Source organism: Carcharhinus amblyrhynchos, chromosome 6, assembly GCF_965287045.1.
Source record: "Carcharhinus amblyrhynchos chromosome 6, sCarAmb.v2.hapA, whole genome shotgun sequence".
NCBI lineage: Eukaryota > Metazoa > Chordata > Chondrichthyes > Carcharhiniformes > Carcharhinidae > Carcharhinus > Carcharhinus amblyrhynchos.
This window is the reverse complement of record NC_137329.1, coordinates 74,697,369-74,723,550: the sequence shown is the minus strand read 5'-3', so window position 1 is coordinate 74,723,550 and position 26,182 is coordinate 74,697,369. Positions and strand designations below refer to the sequence as shown.

General features: G+C 43.3%; 1 protein-coding gene across 4 annotated transcripts; it reads right to left on the bottom strand.

Moving 5' to 3' along the window:
• Window positions 1-874: 874 nt before the first annotated feature.
• Window positions 875-24,311, bottom strand: sinhcaf (SIN3-HDAC complex associated factor). Of its 4 annotated transcripts, none has more exons than XM_080190667.1 (7): window positions 24,201-24,311; window positions 18,531-18,648; window positions 10,848-10,986; window positions 10,654-10,753; window positions 9,355-9,481; window positions 7,634-7,784; window positions 875-2,637 (listed from the first exon to the last, which is right to left on the bottom strand). In XM_080190667.1, exons 3-7 carry the CDS (start codon window positions 10,973-10,975, stop codon window positions 2,475-2,477), a joined length of 669 nt encoding a protein of 222 aa, XP_080046793.1. In that variant the 5' UTR covers window positions 10,976-10,986; window positions 18,531-18,648; window positions 24,201-24,311; the 3' UTR covers window positions 875-2,474. The 4 variants fall into 4 exon arrangements, with proteins under 4 accessions (XP_080046793.1, XP_080046795.1, XP_080046794.1 ...); XM_080190669.1 differs by lacking the exon at window positions 24,201-24,311 and adding an exon at window positions 23,737-23,839; XM_080190668.1 differs by lacking the exon at window positions 24,201-24,311 and adding an exon at window positions 23,715-23,790.
• Between the last annotated feature and the right edge of the window lie 1,871 nt (window positions 24,312-26,182).

Genomic DNA, 26,182 nt, shown 5'->3' with positions numbered 1-26,182 from the left:
ACATTCAACCAGGGTCTGAATAGTGCCTGGACACAAGGCATGCGGGTGAAGTGGCTGGCACAGTTTCATGCACCCTTTCCCAACACACTTAATGCATGCATACAGCACAATCCAAAGAGAAAACCCCACGGCATCCAGAATTTGATAATGAATACTGGCAACTCTACAGCAAGCATGCTGAACAGGTAACCGGGGTGGGGGTGGGGATCAACACAGAGGCTGAAGCTTATTGCTCCTCCTCCAATTCCAGAATGGCATTATTTGAATGGCAGAAGATGAATTCTCAAACTATTTGACTTCCTGGAACCTGTCCAATGTGATAAGTTACCACCTGTTGCCTTGGCGACTGGTGGCCAAGTGGTCGCTCGAGTAGGTTGGTCATTTAGAGACTTGTGCTTCACTGAGGCAATAAACGCTACTAGCATTTCCCTGCATTTTTATAAAGTCATGCAGCACAGGAGGACGTTATTCAGCCCATCAGCCTGTTCTGATTATTTGAAACAGCCACCCATTTGGTCCTTGCTCTTTCTCTAATCCTGAAAATATTGTCACATGCTTTCATTCACATTAAACATGACATCTTTGCAAAAGGATCCCCCTCATCAGCAAAGGGCAGTTTATAATAGTTAGCTGGCTTTCCTAGTATCAGCATACATTTGCTGCAGTAAATAGAACCAAACAGGCTACTCCTGGTCTAGCTGCAGAACACATCTCCAAGGGGAAGATACGATTTTGCTGGGCTCAGGCTGGAAATCTGCAGCTGGGTGCAGTGTCACTGAAGGGAATTGGTAAGGCAGGGGAAGCAATGGGGTAAATTGCAGACAAGGGGTCCTCCCATTCGCCAGACCCCAATATCAATGGTTTTTTCACCAAGGTTGAGACGAGTACCTATGGAAACTGGCCTTTCCACAACCTCCCTCAAAGCCAGTTGGAGAATTCTGCTGGACAGGGTATGTACTGTGGAGGCCCGAGGTAGAAAAAAGGACAGAGCTTCCCCCTCCATTCAGCCCACCCCCACACTTGAGGAATAGCTACAAGGTTAAAGAGCTGGCAGCAATTACACTGCACCTTCAGGAGACGCCAGGAAGGCAGTGAGGGAAGAGGAATGATTTCAAAATTTGCCCAGTATGCCAGAATGATGGCAAATCCAGTGGCCAGATTAAACAATCCGCAAACAGGCACCTTTAGGGCAAAATGATGACATTTAAAATGGTGACCGCAGATTCAGTTCTGCTGTTATATGTTCGGGAATTATCTCAATACCCACTTCATTAACAAGTAGAGCTCGGTTGAGAAAACTCTTTCTTGGTCAGTGTTGGTGAGGTCTTGCCTTCAATACCAGGTGGCAGTTTAGGAGTATGGGATTGCATGACTGTGGTAGAGTGGCTATCATTTACATCTCCTTTGAAATCGGCAGGTTATCTGCTCATCAGATCGTGGTAAAGGCAGAAATGCCTCAATGATTATGTCACTGAAATGAGCATTAAACAGAGACCCTTTTCCTCTCTGTCTGGCAGGCCTATTAGAAATAAAATGGGGCTCGGTGATTCTACACTGTGCCAAAAAGCTGCAAGTCTTTTCTGGTTCTGCTTTGCTACACACTGTTACTCTAGAAAGTGCCAGGCTAAGTTTGTTTAAGCCACTGTTTATCTTTTCTCTAATATTCTCAGCTTCTGCCCTGTTGACTGGACTCAACAGGTGCCCTCCACACCCCATCAACTGCCCAACACACAAGGCTTAGGCAAGATATTGCCCCATAGAGGGCACACAACCCACAATCCAAACATCCCGCCCCAAATTTTCCTCTTCTAACATTTTCCAGTGGGGTTGGTGATCAAACAGAGGGAGATCAGACACAACCACCTCCTCCCCCATCCCCTTCCAGGTCTATGGAAGGAATAGAAGATACTTATCCATGATCTTTCAACTCAAACAGTGACAGAAGGATTCAAAACTCGGGCCCCTATCTCATTCTTGTGACTCAATGACTTGCTGGGAAAATCTCGCATTCGGGTAGGCCACAAAAGGGACAACCAGTCAGCTCACAGACAGCCAACATGTTCCAAACACACAGGAGCCGGCCGCACTTTATGCCGCAACCTTCACTCACTTTTCCAATTTTGCTCACCCCCCACGAAAGAAAAGTCCATTGATAAATGAATGAAGTAAACCCTAAATAAGCACTTTACAGGTGCGCTCCACTTTCACTTAATATGCGTGCAGCTCGTGAAATATTACAACATTTACAGCTTTTTATTTTACACGTCGAATCAACTGACTCCCCCCCCCAGAATGATATAAAGAAGGAAAATTGTCAGTCTTTTGGGAGTGTCAGTTCATTCGCAAAGCAATCACAGCTTGCCCTTTATAGGCAGCTTTTCTGTTCAGTTCATCCTTCAGGCAACACATACTTTTCAATGTACTTTGCCCCACTCAGTCTGTCTCTCGCTACCTCTCTTTTTGAATGAGACAGTTCACCATTCGTCATCTTTCGAAGCGGATGGGGACTGAACTGCCTGTTGCTCTGGGGTTTCCACCGTTCTCTTCTTATTGGCACAGCAGGGCTTGAAGAGTTGAGGGTCAATTAAGACCTCTCCGAACCGTCCTTTGTAGATGATTCCACAGCATACCTTTTGCCTGTGGAATAATGACAGGAGAAAGGTTTAGAAGGGCAAGAAAAGACTAGCTGGGTCATCAAGCCTGTCTCAAGCTCATGGAGTATGAACAATTGCAGCAAAACCCTTCCACCCTGCCCCCGAACACAGTAAAACTCCCAAGGGATAGGAAAACAAAGTCTGCTGAGAAATCCGGGACCTATAAGAAAAAAAAACAGAATGAAGCTACAAAATTCCTTCAAAACATATTTAATACTGGAAACGAGACAAAAATTAGGGGAAGTAGACATTTGGCCCCTCAAGCCTGCTCTGCCATTCGACAGAATCATGACTGACCTGACTGTGCTCTTAACTCTAGTTTCCTATCCCCCTCCCCATAACCTTCGCTTCCTTTGTTTATTTAAGCCAGCCTTGAATAGATTTAATGACCCAACTTCCATTGCTCTCTGGGAAAGAGAATGTCACAGACCAATGACCCGAAAAGCAACTTCTAATTTTAAACTGTGCCCCACTCATTCTGAATTCCCTTAAAAAAGGGAAATGCCCTCTCAGAACCCACCCTTATCAAGTTTCCTTAGGATCACCTATGATCATCTCTTTCTTCTAAATTCCAATGGCTAGAGGCTTCTCAGCCTTTCCTCATAAGGTAATCCCTTCATTCCAGCAATCAGTCAAGTGAACATTCTCTAATACAATTCTACCCTAAAGAGACCAAAATTCTACAAAGTATTCCAGGTGTGATCTCACCCAGGCTCTGTACAGCTGTTGGAACATTTCCCTACTTTCATACTTCAATCTTCTTCAATAAAGACCAACATTCCATTTACCCTCCTAATCACTTGCTGTCCCTGCAGACTAACTTTCTGTGATTCACGTACCAGAACACCTAGATCCCGCCGTACCCCACATTCCACAATCTCTTTCTATTTAAATAATATTAGGCCTGTTTCGTTCTCCCTGCCAAACTGAACAAGTTCGCATTTTACCATGTTATATGTCATTAAACAGCCCAAAGTCATTTCACAAATGTAGTCAGACAAAACAGCACAGTGGTTAGCACTGCTGCCTTATAATGCCAGGGTCGCAGGTTCAATTCCGGCCTCAGGTCACTGTCTACAACCTGGTGTTGTCAGACTTTTTACTGTGTTTACGCCAGTCCAACGCCGGCATACCCACATCATGTGTGGAGTTTGCACATTCTCCCTGTGTCAGTGTGGGTTTCCTTCCAGTGCTGCAGTGTCCTCCCACACTCCAGAGATATGTGGGTTAGCTTGATTGGCCATGTTAAATTGACCCTTGGTGCAAGGAGGAATTCACAGGGTAAATGCATGGGGTTACAGGAGTAGGGCCTGGGAGGGACTGTGGTCGATAGACTCGATGCACCAAATGGCCTCCTTCTGCACTGTAGGGATTCTATGTAAGTCGCAATGTATCATTGGGAGATATTAGGATAAGGGACCAAATGTTTGGTCAGTAGGAAGTTTTATGGGGCATCCTGAAAGGAAGAGACATGGAGTTTTAAGGCGGGAATTCCACAATTCAGAGCCTAGCCAGCTGTGTTGTCACCGGTGGTGTGGCAAAAGAAATGGGGATACCCAAGGGGCCAGATCCAGAATTTTCAGAGTTGTAGGTTATGGTACCAGGAGGGGACAAGGTCATGGAAGAATTTGAACACAAGGATGAGAATGTCAGATTGAGATGTTGGTGGACCAAAAGTCAACGTGGGTGAGTGAGTACAGTGGTTGAAACTTTGCGTGATTTAAGATACAAAAGAATTTTGGACAAGCTCAAGTGGATGGAGGATGGGAGACAGCAAGGACTGCGTCAGTGTAGATGAGCCCGCTTTTAACACTGTGCAAGTGGAGAGGGTTTGAATGGATTAAAATTAGGCTATGAAGACAAGAATCAACTAAAACACAGATGAAAGCTTCAGTAGCAGATGGAGATAAAATTACAGATGCACAAGTCAGAGGGTTTGGTGATAGCAAAGTACAGTGTCAGGAGCTCCACATTCAACTGGATACCAAAGATGGAAAACAGTGGCCAGTGAGGGAGATGGAATCGGTGGCTAGTGAATAGAGTTTGTGGCAAGGGCCGTAGACAATGGCTTCAATCCTTCCACTAAGTAACTGGAAGAAATTTCAGCTCAACCAGGATTACAGCATTTCAAGAAAGCAGCCCTTCAGCTAAACTTCACCATCTTTAGGGTAACTTGGGGATCTCACCTCATAGCAAGGGAGCCTTCGAGTAAGAATGATCATAATATGTTTTGTCATATGGAGTTTGTGGGTAATATAGTGAAGTCTGAAACTGGATCTTAAATTTAAACAAAGTCCAATTACATAGAAATAAGTGCAGAGTTGGCTAAAGTACATTAGATTTAAAAAGTATGATAGCAGATAAGTGATAGCAAATATTTAAAGAAACGGGCAGGAATTTGCCCAAACAAATTCTAAGTGTCGAATTCATGTGAAAACGGGACTAAATCACACAGGTTTTTTTCCAGCGGGAATTTCAAAATAAATCTCATGCACACTGTGCACTGCAGAGAGTGCCAGTGTGATTCACTTCAGAAATCAGTGGGCAGGGCCGATTCCTGCTCAGGAGGCTGGCAGCATAGCACTGAGCGGGCCACTGTGCTTGTGCCAATCTAACAGAAAGCAGCTGAGGCCAAAACATTGAATGTTTTCAAGAAGCAGTCAGATGTAGCATTTGAGGCAAAGGGATCATAGTACATGAGGGGGAGGTAGGATCAGGCTTTTGGTTTGAATGATCAGCCATGATCATAATAAATGGTGAAGCTGACTCTGAAGGCAAAATGTTTCTATATAGTTTTGGCCTATGAATGCAAGGAAAGAGATACTTATCTCAAGGGGCTGGACTCAGTCAGTTAATTCTTGGGATTAAAGAGCTATCTGATGGGGGCAAACCAAGTACAATTGGTCTACATTCTCTCGAGTTTAGAGGATTGAGAGCTCACTAAAATATCTAAAGTTCTGTAAGGGCTTCTCAGGATAGGTACTGAGAGGCTGCTTCCATTGGTTGGAGTCTAGAATGAGGACCACTGTTTCAGGATAAAATGATAATTTCAAACAGAGATAAAGAGCTTTCTTCAGCTCGAGGTTGTGAATCTTTAGAATTCTTTGCCAAATGCGGTGGTTGTTCATTGAATATATTCAAGACTGGGATTGATGGATATTTGGATTGGAAGGAAATAAGGTAAGGGTGGAAAAATGAGTGCGAGGTAAAACTCATTATCTTATTGAACGGCAGAGAGCTGTAATCTTATTCCTATTGCTTAAGTACTGAAAGGAACATTGGAAATAGGAACAGTCCGACAGCTAATCTAGCATCTACATCATGGCTGATCTTTCTCAATGCTGTTTTCCCACATGCTCTGCTTGAAATTTATCGATCTGTGTTTTAAATGTACTCAATGACTGAAGTTCCACAACTGTCTGGGATAGAGAATTCCAATGATTCACCCCCTCTCAGTGAAGAGATTCACCCTGAACTCAATCTGAAACACCTGCTCCTTATTTTAAGACTGTGATCCCAAGTTCTAGGCCAATCCCATCTCCACCACCACCAACAAACCACACCACCACCACCACCACCCCCCACCCCACCCCGCCCCCACCAACTACTGGCAGCCAGGAGAAAGCATCTTTCATGCATCTATCCTTTTCAGCTTTGGAAGGATTTTGTACTTTTCAATGAGCTCACCTTCTTTGAGAGAATCCAGGCCCAGTCTCCTCAATCTCTCCTCCAAGGACAATCCCACCTTCCTCAAAAGCGGTCAAATGAATCTTTGTGATACTCCCTCTATGGCAAGTATATCTTGCTCAGGCAAGGAGACAAAAACCAAGGAGACAATACTCCAGGTGTAGTCTTACAGAGGCTGTATACAATCGCAGCAAGGCATCTTTACTCCTGTACTCAGTCTTCTTATGATGGCTACTGAACGTTTGCTAATAATGCCCATATCATAAGAATGAATGAAAGCTATTTCCAATTGAGCCAAACTAGTTTTGTCAGTGGATTCTGGATTCAAAGCGTTGGTCAAATATCATGTTTCTCGTGTTAGCTTATCACCAATCCTAGATGAAATGTTACAGGAAGTTTAGAACTTTTTAACCAAATAATAACAGTAACATCACTTTGCATGCTGGTTCGCTCAAACACAAGCCAGCTTTCAACTTTGAAATAGTCTGCACCAGTTCCAAAGTAACCTCGCCTGCCTCAGTGGATTGCACTCTCACCTCCAATGTCAGTAGGTTATGGGTTCAATCCCCAGTCCTGAGACTAGAGTACACAACCTGGGCTGGCAGTGCAATCTTGACTGAATGCCACACTGTGGGAAGCACCAGCTTTCAGGCAGGATGTTAAATTGAGGCCCAGTCTGCTACCTCAGGTGGATATAAATATTTTAAATTCTCCTCAGTGTTCTGGCCACTGTTAACCCTCAACTAATATTAATGAAACACAGATTATAGAAATGTAGAAAATAGGTGCAGGAGTAAGCTATTCGGCCCTTCAAGCCTGCTCTGCCATCCATTATGGTTAATCATCTGACTCGGTAGCCTGTTCCTGCCGTATCCTGATTCCTTTCGCCTCATATTCTGATATCTGACCATTATTCCCACGCTGCAACAATGGTGACATTTCATAATCTCAGTACGTCCCCAAAGCAACTTACAGTCAATCAAATATTTTGTGAAGTGTTGTCACTGTTGTAATGTATAAAACATGGCAATTAATTTGCACACAGCAAGCTCCCACTAACTTGCAGTATTATGACCGAATAAGCTGTTTTGGGAGTTGGTTAAGAGACCAATAATGGGAGGACACTGCAGAGAACTCCATTGCTTTCCACCCGAGAGGGTGGGTGAGGCTACCTCCACGTCAAAAACCCCAATTTCCAGCTTAAACACACCTTGTTCAATAAAATTCGGGTCATCTGTTTGATGGAAGCCGTGTAGAAACAGAGATTGGAAATTAGTACGTGCTTACTCTACCTTTTCCAGTAAGTGAGGTCTAAGAAGGAGAAGACAGGGACCCTGTTTGATCCAGAAGCCATCTCTGCATCAGAGCCCTCATCTGAGTGATTGCTGTAGCAAGGGGACTGTGCGGGAGACATACTGGAGGTGGTACTGTGAGCATCAGAGTCTGTAGATATTCAAGAAAACCATTATCATTCGTAGACTAGACAGCGCTAAAATCATCATGAACATATTTCAACACTGCAAATGCATCAAGTTCCAATCTGTTCTTTTTCCTAATGTACAAACCTACAGAAAGATAGGAACTAGAATTGACCATTCAGATCATCAAGCCTGTTCCACTGTTCAGATAGATTAGAGCTGGTTTCAGTCCTAATTCCATTGGTTCAACCTCTCTTTAGACCCTCAACAAAGAAAAATCTATTATCTTTCACACCCACCCCGCCTTGGTACTTTTAAGAAACCTATCCCCTCCCCTCAATTTAAAAGCTTCTCTCCAAATATTTTTTTTAACTCGTCCATAGGATGTGGGTGTCACTGGCTGGGCCAGCATTTTGGTCCAAACCTGAGGGCATTTAAGAGTCAATGCATTGCTGTGGGTCTGGAGTCACATGTAGGCCAGACCAGGAAAGGACGGCAAATAAAAGCAAAATACTGCAGATGCTGGAATCTGAAACAAAAACAGAAAATTCTGGAAATCTCAGCAGGTCTGACAGCATCTATGGGGAGAGAATGGAATCAATATTTGAGTCTGGATGACCCTTCATCAGGATGACAAATTTCCTTTCCTAAAGGACTTGAATGAACCAGATTGTTTTTACATCAACAATGGCTTCACGGTCATTATTAGACTTATAATTCCAGAGTTTTTAATTTAATTTAAATGTCGCCCTCTGCCGGGGTGGGTTTGGAATCTCTTACCTCGAGTCCCTGGATTGCTAGAATTTTATAAGTTTCTACAAGATGCCCTCTCATTCTTCTAAACTCCAATAAATATAATTCTAATTGACTTAGCTTCTCCTCATATGACTGACTTGCCACCCCAGCAATAGGCTGGAGATTTTTCTTTGGAGAAACACTACCTTTTTAGCAACTCTCCCACACCCCCCTCTCCATGGCCAAGAATTAAAGCTCCCCCACCCATTCACAACAACCCTCATAATCACCTCCCCCCCCACCCTTGCTTTAAGGGGTCAGGAGGTTAGTTATTCATCGCAGAATACCAGTCTGATCGTACAGTCAGTGTTAAAACAATTTAGTTCAACCTTTGCCAAATGCTGACAATCACCCTTCTAGAGGACAGTGACAGCAGAGGACTGAGAGAAGCTGTTGGAAGTCAGGGGGAAGTGGCTTGGACTGGTGTTGTTGGAGATGATTATTACTTGGTGCTGATGAGCCATGCATGCTAGCTGCCAGTTCTCAGCCCAAATCTGCATGATAACCAGATCCTGAAGTTGTGAATAAACACTGCAGAACCATCTATCTCTGTCTTTAGATGGAAGAGAAGACCATCAGTGCAGCAGCTGAGGATGGCTGGGTAAAGGACATGGCTGGAGGAATACTAGCAGTGTGCTGAGCTGGAGATATCTTTTCCCCCATCAGAGCGATGCACGTGAAGGTACTGAATTATTTACACACGTTCTGGACCAGATTGTGTGTAAAGCGCGTTTTCAGGAGGAAGTTACTGATTGAACTGCAGAATGAAACAATATTGCAAGGCACCCAAAGATACTTACTCTGTCGTTTGAGCTCTTTCTGGATCTTGCTGATCTGACTGGCTTTTATTCTGTTCCCAGTGAGAGATTTTGCCTTTTTGGGCTTCAATGCTGTCTTCAAACTTGGTCCTGCTCGAACATCAACCACCTGCGAGACCCAACAGTCCACCCATATTACTGCTTACACTGTCCAGACATCAACCCCATTCAATACAGTAAAGCCATTTCAACCGACAATCGAGCAAATTGGTTGTTGCATCTTTACACTCTTCCCTTAGAGAAATTAATCTGAAGAATTGAAAAGGATTCACTAGCTGATTAATGATTGACATTCCTGTTGCTTCATATCTTCACATGCTTCCCGAGTAAATTCCTGGTGGAAATGTTTTAATGGAAATTTTATTTATGGCCTACATTTAGTTCAAAGTTGCTTATTTAAAATGATCTGATAGTTTTAAGCACTTAACCTCCTCCCCCATTGTGCAGTATTATTTAGGTTACTTGAATAAGATTATTAGATTCTTTTTGAATGTGCACTCATGTGTGTGCACGCATGTGTGTGTATGTACATGCAGATGCAGATATCCATTCTATGGTGTACACCTTCACTCTGTTCAGCTGTTGTTGGACATCCAGAATATAACTTTGCAATGCATCTTCTGTGAAAGCTACATGTTGCAGCAAGTATTCCCTACTCAGCCCCATTACTGAATACAAAAATACATACGAACGTCTAAATTAGAAGTGGTCATCCATTTGGCTCTGCAAGCTTGCTCCATTAGATAAAATTATGGCTGATCTGACTGTGGCTCAACTCATCTTTCCTGTCTATCACATCCCCTCCACTTCAACTCCCTTGTTGATCAAAAATCTTTCTAGCTCTATCTTAAAAATATTCAAAGACTTTGCTTCTACCACCTTCTCCGGAAGGAAGTTCCAAAGACCCAACCCTCAGAATAAATTTCACCTCATCTCCGTTTTAAATGTGGCAGACCACAATTCTAGATTCTCCCACAAGAGGAAACATCACCTCCACATCCACCTTTTCAAGACCCCTCAGGATCTTATGTGTTTCAATCAAGTTGCCTCTTAATTATTCTAAACACCAGCAGGTGCAAGTCTAGCTTGTCCAACCTTTCCTCACAAGGCAGCTTGCCCATTCTAGGTATTAGTCTGGTAAACCTTCTCTGAACTACTTCCAATGCATTTATATCCTTCCTTAAGTAAGGGGTCCAATACTATACACAATACTTACTGGTGGACTGTACAAGCATTACCTCTCTACTTTTGCAATCAAACATCCTCACACAATGTACTTACATGATTCCAGTTCTTCTTGGAGCCGACAGGGAGCTTTTTCCACCGTTTCACCAATAGGACACAGGCGTTGCAGATCTCACCTGCCCGAGCTTCGTTCAACCTTTGAAAGATACAAAAAAAATGCAACTGAATAACGGGAAAATCTAACCCAAATGGGGTTTTTCAACAAAGCGGTTACCCCCTCCCCTCCTTACCCAAAGCAGCTCTGAAAGTCTTTCTCATAGCGTTTGCTGTCAGTAAATCGCGAACTTGAGGACTTGGCCCGGCAGATGCAGCAGCCGTCCAGACTCCGGTACATCTTGGGCTTGTGGAAGCCGAACATTTTGTGGTCGACTGTAAGCAAAAAACACACCTTGAAACATTAACTGATGGTCAGTGCAAAGAGAAGGGCCTTCTCATTGAACTATTATCAATGTCAGTGCCTGTTCGAGCATAAGTTTTTAAATATAAAACTAGGAAGCTCCATAGAACTAAAATACTCCTTACTAACTCAGATTGTGTGTTAGTTAAATGGAAAATGGTCTCTTTATATCATTTATAGGATGTCTATAGCTTGTCACCGGACAGTCAATTGTCCCAGTTTGCAATGAAGAGTTGCATTTCTACAGCATCTTTTGCAACCTCAGGACATTCTAAAGCACTTTTGCGGCCAATTATGTACTTTAGGAGTTCAATCAATGCTGTAATGTTGTAAAGACAGCAGCCAATTCGCACACAGCATACTCTCACAAACATCAATGAGATTTCATTGAGACACACAAGATTCTGAATGGCCTTGGCAGGGCAAACATTGGTGAGACTGCTTTCTCTGGCTGTGTGGGGGGGTGGGGGGGTGGATGCACATACTTAGGATAAAGATTTGATCATTTTAGACTGAGACAGTTCTTCACTTAAAAAGGTGTAAATCTTTGGAATTCTCTCACCCAGAGGGTTGAGAACACTCCCCGGCTGAGTATATTTGAGGCAGGCTGAGATAGATTTCTGGCCTGACAGGGAATGAAGGGTTATAAGGAACAGGCAGAGAAATGGATGGGGCAGAAGATCTGTTACGATCGTGCAAAGTGGCAGAGCAGGCTTGATGAACTGCAAAGTCTACTGCTACCGCTAATTCTCAATGATTAAATCATCTGTTAGTGACGCTGTTTGAGGATGAATGATGGCAGGATAATGAGGAAAACTACCCTGCACTTCAATTAGTAACCGCAGCGGTTCAAGAAAGTGGCTCCGTGGCACAAGGGTTAGCACTGCTGACTCAATGCCAGGGATCCGGGTTCAAAACCAACCTGGGTGACAGTCTGTGTGGACTTTGCATGTTCTCCTCATGTCTGCGTAGGTTTCCTCTGGTTCCCCCCCCAACAGGTTAGGGTTATTGGCTATGCTAACTTGCCCCTCAGAGGGACTAGCAGGGTAAATATGTAGGGATATGGGGATAGGACTGAATGGGATTGTTAGTGCAAGCTTGATGGGCCAAAAATGACTTCTGTTTGCACTGTACACATTTTAAACACCGCCTTCTCAAGGGCGATTTGGGATGGGTAATAAATGCTGGGCTTAGCCAGTGACACTCACAACTCATGAATGGGTTTTTTTTAAAAAAGAGACTCACTGGAGTGAACTGAACTCTTCCAAGGAAGTCTTACTTCACATCTCCCTGGTCAAGCCCCAACTGTGCTTTCTCTACACAAAAAGTGCAAGAGAAAAAAAGATCCTGGACTTTTCTCCATGAGCCTCTGTGCCCCGAAAAACCAACCTCAATCCTCCAGTCTCAGATCAATAATTCTGTCACTCTCTCCTTGAATCACCATCACTGCTTGTGAAGCCTCTTTGGATATAAAGGAACCACTGTAAGGTAAATTGTTACCATTGGTTTGAAGTGGAGTCTAGGCCTTGCCGTTCAGAATGCCTTGGACTCGACGTCTCTGTCAATTGTAAGGTGACAGCCCTTGCATCTCGGGGTCAGAAGGTCACAGGTTCAAACCTTGCTCCAGAGAACCAAGCACATAAACCAGACTGACACTCCAATGCAGTGCTGGGATTGGCCAGCATTTAGTGCCCATACTGAGTTACCCTGAGAAGCTATTAGTAAGCTCTGTGATCTGTTAGGCCACTTCATTTAAATGTCAGCCAGGTAGCTGTGGGACCGGAGTCACATAATACCTTCTAGGTAGACATTAAACTGCGGTTCCCAGTGTTCTCTCCCAAGTGGATGTAAAAAGTCCCATGGCACAATTGCAGAGTTTACCCTTGTATCCTGGCCAACTCTGTTGCTCAATCATTAAAACAGGCAGCCCAATAATTATGTGTAAACGGTGTGCACAAGCTGGCTGCTGTTCTTCTTACATTACAATAGTGGCTATACTTCAAAAGCAGTTAACTGGCTGCAAAGTGCTCGGGGGCATCCTGAGATTGGGAAAAATGCTATGTATAAATGCAACCTTTCATTTTTTTGCAACAAAACTCAGAAAATGATCATCAGGGATTAGAAACCTGACATTGTACTTTCGAATACTGAAACTATAGAGTTGGAACATGCGGTGTAAGGCTATTGTAACAGAAAGCAGAATGTAATCTCACTGGACTTGTGCCCTGAACTTGCTGTGGAAATAACACATTTGCATTTGAAAGTACCCTTCCTGTTCATGTTAGCTGCCCTGATCTCACCCAAATAGCGACTACAGTAAACAGGAAGCGAGACACCCAACACATCAATAACCAAGTTCAATAATATTTCTTAGGTAAAGATATCAAATATGAAATGAGGGCAACTAAAATGGGAGTTGAGATGCAGATCCAAATGATAGAGCAGGTTCGAAGGGCTGAATAGCCTACCCACCCCGCCGCCCCCCACCCCATTCCTCAAACTTCAATTTCAGACTTACTTCCTATGTTGGACCAATAATTGACCCAAACAATATTTTATCCTAAATGCTTTGCTGCTACATTAATAAATGTTCTGCACAATCATGTCAATTCATTGATCCGTGTCTGTCATTTAAAATAGACGACACGAGGAAGTAAGGGTTAAATAACCCTCCTCTTTGCTGGGATTAGGCACCGTGCTACCTAGCAGAGCTGAAAATGCCAGACGCTTAATGTTGTTTGCTGGGTATGGCTGCCATTCACTGCCCATGCTAAGTTACCCCGAGAAGATAGGCATTCGCCTCAAAAGCTGTTTGCTACAATTGCATGATTTGTTCGGTCATTTCATTTTAAGAGTCAACCATATAGGTGTGGGACTGAAGTTACATGATGGACAGCAATGAACAACAATCCTGCCACTTTTACCAACAGCAGATGATTAATACCCATACTGAAAAGAGCATTTTAACCACATGGGGCTGCAACACTTCAAAGTTGCAACTCACCACAAGCTTCCCAGGAAAACCAAGAATGGACAGGAAGTTCTGGCCTTACCAATGATGGCCACACCCAGAGGACAGTAAACAGAACCTCCGGCCTATTGAGTATTTCCAGCATTTTCTGTTTCTGTTCGTGAGTTCCTGTATCTGCAGTATTTTAACTAGTATAATATAGAATTAGCCACCCCTTAGGGCTGCACAGCTCCAAGAGCTGTATCCTAACAAAACCATATTTAAGAAAGTCTGCAATCCTGCTCATCACCATTCAAGTGAATATGTTACAGAACAGAAATGCCCACAAGTCAGCCTTGGTATAATTCACACCCTCACACTTTGCCAAGATCCCATGCAGCACAGACTGCACAGTGGGCCATTTTTAAAGTTATTTATTTAAAGCAATCCAACGACAGCTGAAATCAGAGTCAAATGGAAGGTCGTCAACCTGAAATGTTAGTTGTTTCTCTCTTCACAGTCTGACCTGCAGTTTCTATTTTTAGACCAAAATCAAAAGCTTTTGCAGCAAATCCTCCTGTCACCACGTAAGCTGGGTTTGAACAGTGTACAGCATGTACTGACAGGAACACTAACTAGAATACTGCCTTACAATACACACATGCATACAGGTACACGCAAGTAGGTGAACACAACACATTTTAAAAGCCACTTAAGTATTTGTGAAGAATAGCCACTGTTCCAATGCAGGAAACATGGTTGTCAATTTGCAGAAAGCAAGCTCTCAGAAACAGTAGGCTAGATAATCCACAAAAATGTTGGAAACACTCAGCAGATCAGGCAGCATCTGTGGAGAGAAGCTGAGTATTTCCAGCATTTTTTGTTTATTTTTATTTCAGATTCCCATCACCCACAGTGGCTCTGGTATTTGTGACCAGATGATCTTGATAGCGGGATAAATGCGGTTCAAACACTGGGGAGAACTTCCCTCCTTTCTAACATTGTGTCACAGGACCTTTCACATTCACCGGAGGGGTTGGTAGGGCTCAAGTTTAACATCTCATCTGAAAGACAGCACTTCCAACAATGCAGCACTCCCGCAGGACCACACCGAGTTGTCAGTCTGGATTGTGTGCTCCACTCACTGGAAGAAAGTCTGTAGAATCAGTATCTGCTTCCAACACAGAAGGACTTTAACATGCCTGTATGGCGTGACAGACTTTTGCTGTGATGAGTTTGTGGAGAAATCCCTGAAAGTCTGTGATATTCCTGTGTACATTCAAATGTCTGAAGGTCCTGGGAGAGGACAAGCTACTGACACAATAAGCAAAACCCGGATGCTGCATTTAAGCAAGTTACAATTGACTGTCAGCAGAACTGTATCGTTTGTGCCTCCCAATACCCAATATTAATAATTGGCAGCAACTCAGTTGCTGTTTAACTTTGGCCAATTGTGTGTGCTTAAAAGGACTAACAGCACAATTAGGCTATTCAGCCCCATGGACCTGCTCTGCCATTCAATGTGATCAAGACTGATCTACACCGCAACTCCATTTTCTATCTTTATCCAAATAAAATCTCTCAAACTGAATCTTGAGATTTCAGACTGAACATCCTCTGGGGGAAGGAATTCCAAAGATTCACAACCCATTGACTGAAGGAATCTCTCCACATCTCAGTTCTAAATGGCTGACCCCTTATTGTGAGACTATGACCTTGTTCTGGACTCTCCAGACAGCATCTAGCACTCTAGCTCTACAATTAAATCTTCTCTTCCAGAACTATTCCATTAGTAAATGGTGAGACTGGTTAACAGAGAAGGCTGGGCGATTTATTTCTTTATCAGGCTGCTACATTATTTGGGTATTTGCATTTTAATCTCGACAGGAAATTTCAACGCTTTCTTTCCCTACAGTACAGGAGGTTACGCAGCCAGTATTCTGAAGCCTGCAACTACCAAGCCTCCATTAACTCAGGCAATTAAGCGACACTTGACCACTGTCTACAGCAGTGCCCAGAGCAACTGTGTCTCTCATAGCTGATATAATATGTTTCCTTTACTGCTCCAGTTTTCCAATGCTTTTCATGTCTATCCCTCTGGGAATAACACAAGCACTTGGTTTGTATTTTGTTTAAAAACGGTCTTATTAACCTGCAGCCCTATTGTTAACGATTTGTACATTCACACACCCACATTTCTTCACCTTTTTCATAGAATCATACAATCCCTACAATCCAGAAGGATTTTGATTTTTATTTCCCAAATATAGGGTGAGCCAACATGCCCAGCACAAGCATCACTCCTTCAAGATGCAAACATATCCATCCATTTATCTTAAAAGGGACCAGGTTGCATAATAAGTGGCCATGCACTATAAACAAAAGCTGCCAGGAATATTCTTGTGATCCCGATTTCTTTTATGAAAATGCCCCCCCCCCACCCCCCCAGCCACCCCCCTGGATTTGATGCCATCAGCAAGTTTAGAAATTCTACTTTTGCTTCCATAATTTAAATAATTATTAGAAATTGTGAACAAGACTGATCCCAGTGCTGATCCTTGCCGAAGCTCGCTTCCCACCTTCTGCTGCTCTGAATAACTATTCTCTATTTATCCCCTCTGCCTTTTGTCTTCTGGCCAGCTAGCTATCCACTCTACCACTTGTCCTCTGACTCCGTATAGTTTGAGCTTCCATGCTGTGACACTTACTGAAGCGCTTCTGGAAATCCAAATAAATTACATCGACTGTATTACCCGTATCTACTCACTGTTACCTCTTCAAGTATTCAAAAAGTCAAGCAAGTCTCTCCCCTTTTGAAATCCTTGCTGACTGTGCATTATCATGCTTTCAGTTTCTAGATGTTTGGTTCCCTTCCTTAGCAGGACTTTTCTTACCTTTCCTACCACCAACAGTCTGTAGGAAACATCTATGTCGCCACTAAAGCATAAGCTTAATGCTAGCTCTCCATTCACTGTACCATTTTCGAATGAATTATTAAATATAACAGTGCCTCAGCAGTCTCTTTAGATTCTTTAAAATGTACAGATGCAATCTACCTAACCCAGGAGTTCTAATTTTCCTGTTTGATTAGCTTTGGTGCTAATTAATTTAATAGTTCTTTTTATTTTAAATGTTATAGCATCTCTAATCTCATTTTCCAGTGTGATGCTCCTAGTAAATCCCAAAGTAAAATATTTAAGATCTGTCACTTCACAATTGTTGCTGTAAATTTTCCTTGTCTATCCCTTTATGGTCCTATTGTCAACCAGACTTGCCCTTCTTTATTAATGAGCCAACAGAATATTTTACTATTTTGTGTAATGGGGGTGGGTTTGCTCAGTTGGCTGGATGCCTGCTTTGTGATGCAGAGCAACGCCAAGATTGCAGGCTCAATTCCTGTACCAGCTGAGGCTATTCTGAACCTTGCCCCTGGCCTTAGGTGTGATGATCCTCAGGCTAAATCGCCACCCTCAAAAGGGGAGAGCAGCCTACAGTCGTTCAGCATGACTGCAACTTTGTTTTGTTTTATGCTCCTTGACCATTTGATTGCAAAGGTCCTCTTTGCTTTCCTAATTCTTTTCTCCATTTCTCTTCTAGCCTCCTCACATTCTCCCTTATCACACTTCCCTATGCTGACCATTTACACAGAGTGGATGTCCCTTTCCTTACCACCAATCTTTCTCTCAAGTCTTCATTCATCCACTAGTGTCTCACTAGTACTTAGTTGTTCCTTCCTTCCAGGAGAATAGATTTTGTGGACTCTGCTGAAAACCATTTAAAAATGCTTCCCACTGCAATTCCAGGCTGTTCTTTTAAAAAAAGTTAATTTACAGGATGCGTGTCATTGGCTAGGCCAGCATTTACTGCCCATCCCTAATTGCCCTCAAAAAGGTGGTGATAAGCTGCCTACCTTAACCATTGCAGTCCCTGTGCTGTAGATACACCACAGTGCTGTTAGGGAGGGGAGTTAAAGGATTTTGACCCAGCGACAGTGAAACTAATATTGCCCTGTGATAATCATTCCATGCATTATGCTTATTTTCCCAATCTGCTTTCATATTTCTTTCTCCACCTCCCTACCACTATGAAAGGATCTGCTGAATATTTCCCTACCAGTGATTGATCCTTTATCTTTCAGCAATTTTGTCTTACTGATGTCTGCAAATTTAATTTCAACTGCCCTTATGTTATCTCTAATAAGCAGTTACTCCAGCTTCCCTTTAATCTCTCAACTTTGAGATATAGGACATCTTGCAATGCTCAATTCTCAGTCCTGATTTTTCTATAGAGATTGACCACTTCTGAGAGCTTGCTGTGACAATATTTCCTACAACAGGGTGATGACAATTGTCAAGTGCTATGGGATGTCCTGGGGATTGCAAAAGGTGCTACAGAAGTGCAACTCTTTTCTTTCTTTCAGGGTTTAAATCATGTTTTCAGGTTCCGCCCATTCTTCTGTCCTGACAGCACTGACTGCCTTAGCAGAGGAGTCTCCAAAACATAATCCACTGGCCTAGGCTCGAGCAATGTCAGGGGTCTCAATTCTACTTATCATCATACACTTACTTCCCACTTTGTCCTGTTTGAATATTGTGTCCAGAAGGATGACTAACAGCTGATGTTAGCGCTGTTTCCTCACTGATGGATGTATTCTTGAGCTCCAAGATCTGAGAGTATCACCGACCTGGGAGAGGAAAATCAATTGGAATATGGTTTTAAGCTTCACGTGTTTTCTTTAGCTACCCCAGATATTTGGTCTGTCAAGAGAATGTGGCCTTGGGCCAGGTTAATGACAAGAATGCCCAAAAAAATTCTTGAGTTGTCAATCATCAGTCCAAAACAGTAGATGGGAGGCCCCTTCCCACATTCCTCTGAAGATATGGTTCTTGCTGGATTATGGATCTGCATGTAAATAATAAGGACTGAAAAAAAAACTGCAGGAGATATTTAACAGGCTGGAGCTCTTTTCTCTGGGAGAGAGAAGGTTAATGACAGGCCTGATGAAGGTCTTTAAATTTACAAAAGGGCTTGATAGAACAACTTGGAGCGATCCAGCTCAAAGGGGTAATTATATGAAGTAATTGCTAATGGATCAAATGGAAAGAACATAGGAACAGGAATAGGCCATTCAGCCCATTGAGCCTGCTCTGCCATTTAATGAGATTGTGGCTGATCAATGGCCAAACTCCTTTAGCCCATATCCCTTAATACCTTTGCTTAACAAAAACTTACCTCGCATCAACTGCCATTTGTGGAAGAGAGTTCCAAATCTCTACCATCTTTTGTGCGTAGAAGTGATTCCAACATCGCTCCTGAAAGGTCTGGCTCTAATTTTTAGACTATGCCCCCTAGTTCTAGAATCTCCAACCAGTGGAAAGTTTATCTTTGTTTACTCTGTCTTTTCCTGTTAGTATCTTGAAGACTTGGATCAAATCACCCCTTAACCTTCTAAATTCTAGAGAAAATAAGTTTAACTTAACAGAAAATGGTGAGAGTGTGGCACCTTATGCTGGTTAGAGTGGTTTAAGCAGACAGCAGTGATGTACAGAAGTACAGGCTTGGTGTACACTAAGGAAAAGGGACAACGTGATACAGCAGGAGGGTGGGAAAGGTAATTAGACTGGGTTGATGTGGCATTTAGATACATGCTAGACCAGATAGGCCAAATGGCCTGATTCTGTGCCTCAGACTGTATGTGATTCAATATGCTAGTAGCCTCACTCAGATGGCACCCCTCCCTTCACCTCTTGTGAACATAGGACTTAAAAAAACTGGAGTAAGCCATTCAGCCAATATAGTCTGATCTGCCATTCAATAAGATCATGGCTGATCTGGCTGTGTCTCAACTCCACTTTGATTTGCTTTGACTGGCAAGCCTGTGGAATTCACCCCCACAGAAAGCAGTTGAAGCCAAAATGTTGTATGTTTAAGGCATTAGATATAGCTCTTGGGATGAAGGAGATCAAAGGATATATGGCAGGAAGATGGGATCAGGCTATTGTGTTGGATGATCAGCTGTGATCATAATGAATGGTGGAGCAGGCTTGAAAGGCTGAATGACCTCGTCCTGCTCCTATCTTCTATGCCTGCCCCCATAACCCTCAACTCCCTTGTCTGTCAAACACCTGTCTAACTTTATCTTGACTAAGTTCAATGCCATTGAACATTGAAAATTTCCCTTCAGCTCCATCTTAAACGTTAGACCTCATATTCTTAAACTACATCCCCTTGTTTCTGTCTCTCCCAAAAGCAGCAAGACTCTCCTGGTATCTACCCGATCAAATCCCCCTCAGGATCTTAACATGTTTCAATAGGATTACTTCTTATTCTTTTAAACTCCAATGGCTAGAGGTTCAAACTTTCTTCAAAAGACAAGTCCCTCATTTCAGGAATTTATTTGGACAAGTTTCAATAGGCTAATGTTAGCATTAGGCATCCTCAAATTAGCACTGATAGGAATTTCTGCACAGAAAAAAAATCAAGATCTATCTTGGTCACCTTTCAACCATCTTGGTGGTCAAAATACAGCAATAACGGAGTTATTGATTAATCATCCTAATAAATCTCTGTCAATTAGTCTACAGCAGATCTAGACATGTGACATAATCCCAGTAATGAACATTCTCGATACCAACCTACAGCAGGCAACAGTAATCAGAATTACTATTAATCAATCCTGTGTCATCTCAATTCTTTCTAATGCTACCCATGTCTCAAATGCTCTGCTCCCCAACATACAACCCAGCATTGAAAACATAAAAGGCACATGCTCACTCACTGCTAAATGTGTTGCGAAGATTTGAATGGGAATAGTATGGAGATCTTAAATGTCCACATCATTTCACTGAATTTCTAGTGATAATGCCAACAGCAACCCCATGGGTTTATGGAGCACCTGTAACATCCCATGGTGTAATCAGACAAAAGATGACAAACAGCTAGGTCAAAGGAAACATAATACTGTGGATGTTGAAAATCTGAAATAAAAACAAAGCTTTTTTAAAAAGTTCATGGGTTGTGGGCGTCAGTGGCTGAGCCAGCATTTATTTCCCATCCCTAACTGCCCTTGAACTGAGGGGTTTGCTAGGTCATTTCAGAGGGATTTAAGAGTCAACCACATTGCTGTGGGCCTGGAGATCAGACCAGGTAAGGACAGCAGATTTCCTTCCCTAATGGACAGTAGTCCAGATGATTACTAGTCCATTAATAATACAGCTACTCCAGAAAATGCTGGACAAACTCAACAAGCCTAGCACCATTTGTGGAGAGAAACAGAATTAACATTTTGGATCTAAATGACCCTTGAAACCAGTTGTCTACAAGAGAGTTGGGAAGGAAGTTCCATCAGTCCAGGCATGGATGGCTCAAGGCAGAGTCCCTAATTTAATATGGAAGAAGTGAGAGATATACTAAAAGGTCAGAATCTCTGCAACACAGAGACATAAGAGTTGTCAGGCTGGAGAAGGTTATAGAGAGGGAGGGAGGGGCAAGACCACGGGGTAAAAAACTGAAGGATATGAATTTTAAAATCAAGACGTAAATCCAGATCCAATGAAGGTCAGCAACTAGACAGCTTAGGAGCGTTTCGGGTCTTGGCTGTTCTTTGAAAGGGCTGAACAATTTATCCCTACTCCTCCCTTGACGCTGCAAAATTAGCCTTTCCAAATATCTATCCAATTCCTTTTTAGAAGTTAGTATTGAATCTGGTCCTGCGGTGAGATGGTGTGGTAGTAATGTTTTCGTACTAATAACAACAGAGGTCTGGGATAATGATCTGGGAACATGGGTTCACTGGTGAAATTTAAATTCAATTAATAAATCTGGAATATAAAGCTAGTCCCAATGATGGTGATCATGAAACTATCAATTGTCATAAAAACTGATCTGGTCCACTAATGTCCTTTAGAGAAGGAAATCTGCTGTCCTGACCTGGTCTGGTCTGTGACTCCAGCAATGTGGCTGACTCTGAACTGTCCCAGCAAACCACTCAGTTCAAGGGCAATTAGGGACGGCTGATAAATGCTGGCCTTGCCAGTGACAACCACATCCCATGAAAGAATAAATAAAGCCCTTCCAGGCTGTGCATTCTAGATCATAACAATCCAATTTCTCCTCATCTCCGCTTTTTTCGAGTATCCTAAACGTGTGCCGATCCTATTACCAGTGAAAGCAGTTATTTACTATTCCAAAACCTTTCATTATTCAGTCCCTTGTAGGGACCTTCTCAAGCCTCTTGGGTTTAACTCTTCAGACAAAGATGCGCCAAGGGTGCAAGACACTCAGCTACCAAAACAAAAAGTGTTGCTCCAGAGAAAAACACAGAAAATTAATGAAACAGCCCGGGGGGAGGAGGTGGTTGCGGAATTAGGTTAATGTCTTAGGTGGATATCTGTTCAATCAGCACAAAACAAGATGCAACCCCAATCATCGTGGTACCCCTGTCAACTCTATTTGCATGCTTTCGAAACCAAAATATAGGAATAGCCTTTCATCTCAATCACCACCTCCCCCCCCCCAAATCTGGTTGACAAGTACTCCCATACCCTCCGCCCCCCCGCCCCCACCCGTGAATCCTGTCCATTTCGGTTGCGTATTTCAGTGGTTGGAAGGAAATGGACTTCCCCAAGCTGAAACTGGCAGACTGCTCAAGGATACAAGAAATGCTACTTCGCATCAGCCTCATTTCCTAACTGTCTGCTTGGTTTTTCTCCTCCTCCTCTCCCCCCCCCCCCCCCGCGTCCCCGGTCCACCCCCGATTCAGTATTGCAATCTCTGTCTCAGACGTGTCTGGGAGAGTGGGTCGCACGCTACGTGTTGTTGTTTGGTGTGTGTGTGTTCATTCGAACAGACAAGCCTTTTTTCGGATCCTCAACACTGCTGCAATGTCCAACAACACGACCCGCCTTAAACAGCAATACTTTCCCTTCTTTTAATGAAAAAGAAAATGGTCATTTATCAACGCAGCCCGGGAACAGCAGAGCCAAAGGAAATTAAAAGTAAATAGCCCTCTTGCTCTAATTCCTACACTTGTTGGGGAAGGGGGGTTGGAAAAGAGTGTATTTTAAAAACGAATTAACACGGGCTATCTGACGTTGAAAATGTCACACGTAAATTAAAGCACGTTGCTGGATATTTCTGAATGAGATGGAAAGGCGGACGGGAGGGGGGGGGAATGCGGAACGATCGCAGTGTGAGACGGGGAGAGATTTAAATCCAACACGCTAGCGGATAGGAAAATAAATCGGAATTTCTGGATCGATGGACACATGGGAGGTAGCAAGTGGCTGCCTCCCATGTGCTGATACGGGCTGCTGAGTGAGGGATCCACACGCTGCTCTTTGTTTTCAGTGTCCTAGCGTGCTCCTGCCTACGTGCAGCAGCATCACCTCCCCACACACAGGGAGAGACATCTCCCGAACAAAAACAGCCACCAAGTCACCCCCCGCCCCCCGTCGCTCATTGACCCACCTTCCAATTTCACCACCACTTTACCCTTCCCGATCATCAAATATATATAAACAAAAAAAAAGTCCGAGGAAGGAAAACGGCCTGTGTGTGTGTTGTGTGTGGAATTCGCTCGGATGAAGTTCACATGACGCCATCATCATAGATAGAAGAATATGAACCGAGGCTATCCAGAACAAAAAGCGTCTCAAACTTCTTAAAGGACATGAGAATGTATCGAAAGAGAGAGAGAAAGAAAGAGAAACACGCACAAAAAAAAACGTGCAACAAATTCGTACAACTAACCCCAGAGAATTAAATAACGAACCAGGAACAAGTAACTCGTGTCGCAGCGGCGATCAACCCACACACTGTGTACATGCTGCAGAGGTCTAGAATTGGGGAGGAGGGTATCTTAAGTTACAGATAGCAAGTTAAAACAAACAAACTTTGTGTGTGATTTTTTTTTGGAGGGGTGGAGGGTGCCGCCACCGGGTAGTTACAGCAGGATGGAACGTTGTGACAGCACCTTTGGAATGTCCAGCTCGCGTGTAACAACAGCGCCGTCCGGGCAAGGCTCTAAATTCGAACGTGGTGCGCGCCCACGTTCCAATCCCCGCTCATTGTTGCCAGCGAGATATTCAACAAGATCACACACACAAAAGTTTACAGCTACACAGACACATAAACTAGACAGATAGAGGCACCTCGCTGTTCTGATATAACTAGATTAGACAGACATTATCGAGCACGTTTTCCTGTAAAAGGCGTTACATTTAAACATGCACTCACCTAGCACAGTGTGAACTTCACTTTCTCTTTTCTTCTTACAACCTCGTTGTTGATGTAGGTAAAGCCACTCTCGCTCTGCTTTCTTTGGGTTAAGCAGGGTGGTGGGTGGGGAGATAGGTGGGTGGGTGTTAGTTACATTCAGCGCAGGCGTATTCGGGCACCGTTGGAAATCTTCTTGAATCAAACTCATTTGCATCGGGGCGATGATGTCAGTTTTAAAGCCAAATAAGGCCAGAGAGGAACGCGGGAAACGCGCCCCCCGCTCGCCTCACCCCCATCCAAACGTCACAGGATGTTTGTACTCTTACATGGAAAGAGGAAGGAGTGATTGTAGCTTTAAACCTTGCTTTCAATCGCGGTTACAGTCAGTGTGCAGAACTTTCAGAGGGCCAGGGGTGAAACTGGGAGGTGTTTGGTTTGATTGCTTGTGTTGCCCAGATTGATCACCTTGTGGCTCAAGCTTACATATGGGGGTACAGCAAAAAGCAATCTATCAGTGTATTCGGAATGGGAAACAAAAGGGCAACAATGTCAGAGAGCCACAGGAAACTGGGTGTAGTGAGCAACGGACTGATACAGCCACCCTTTCGCGTGCCGCAATTGCAGCCGGATTTTTGTCTTAAAGGCGATGGGAGAAGGGGAAGTTCCGATCATTTGAAAATCCATTGTGTTTTTTTTTTCCCGAGCGACTGGGGAAGAAGTGAGACGTTTTCTTTTATTCCTCTCCCCCAGAAATCACAGAAGAGAGGCTATTTTTTAAATAGCTACATTTTAAAGGGAACGGGAGAGAACTGCGTTTATATTTACACACCCCTAATCTCTGCACAGCGTATTAGGCAGATTTGAAATGTAGTCAGGAATCGCAGTTTATGCACAGCAAACTCACAGTCGTGTGATAATTAACCAGAAAATCTGTTTATGTGATGTTGATTGAGGGATTAATATTGAACGGGACAGCAGGGAAAACTCCCCTGTTCGTCAAAATAGTGGGACCCAACTGAGAGGACAGATAATACCTTAATTTAACAAAGCAAATTTGAAAGTCAGGACAGAACAAAACATTCTATATAGCGTCTTTAATGTAATAAGAAGTCCCAAGCCATTTCATCGGAGGGTAATCGAACAAAATTTGACACCAAGCCACACAAGGCCAAAAGTTTGGTCAAAGGAGCCGGTTTTAGCGGTAATGGGCAATCTAGGCTAGTGAGTGAGCTGCATATGAGTGGCCCTCCTTCATGTCAATGAGCTGCATGAGTGAAATTGGGCATTCGCATTAACCGTGACCCCATGAAAAAGATTAAATACATTTAATGCATGCCAGTTATTTCATAACCAGTTACAGACTCAAAAACAGCTCCTTCCCTGCTGCCATAAGACTCTTGAATGGACCTACCTGGCATTAAGTTGACCTTTCTCTGCACCCTCGCTATGACTCTAACACTACATTCTCCACTCACTCCTTTCCTTCTCTATGTACAGTATGCTTTGTCTGTATACTGCACAAGAAAGAATACTATATTAATACATGTAACAATAATAAATCAAATCAGAACATGCTTAAATGGACATATATTAATAGAACTGTCATCAACTTCAAATTGCAAAAACAAATGTAATACTTACATTTAATATCATAGAATCCCTACAGTGCAAAAAGACGCCATTCAGCCTATCAAGTCTGCACTGACACAATCCCACCCAGACCGTATCCTCACAACCCCATGCATTTATCCTAGCTGTTCCCCCTAACGCTAAAGAGCAATTTCGCATAGCCAATCCATCTAACCTGCCCATCTTTGGACTGTGGGAGGAAAGCCAGCGTGAAGACAAACCCAGAGGAAACCCACACAATGCAAACTCCACACAGATAGTGACCCAAGCCGGAATCAAATCCAGGTCTCTGATGCTGTGAGGCAGCAGTGCTAACCACTGTGCCACTGTGCTGCCCAGCTAATAACTTATAATGCCCAACTAATACACTG

What these genes read in the sequence shown, in the direction of transcription:
- sinhcaf (XM_080190667.1), bottom strand. Translation starts at nt 10,975, where the DNA reads ATGTTCGGCTTCCACAAGCCCAAGATGTACCGGAGTCTGGACGGCTGC. An exon ending in GACTTTCAGAGCTGCTTTGG is followed by an intron (nt 10,754 to 10,847) that starts GTAAGGAGGGGA and finishes TATCTTTCAAAG; the next exon opens with GTTGAACGAAGCTCGGGCAG. An exon ending in GAAAGAGCTCAAACGACAGA is followed by an intron (nt 7,785 to 9,354) that starts GTAAGTATCTTT and finishes GAATATCTACAG; the next exon opens with ACTCTGATGCTCACAGTACC.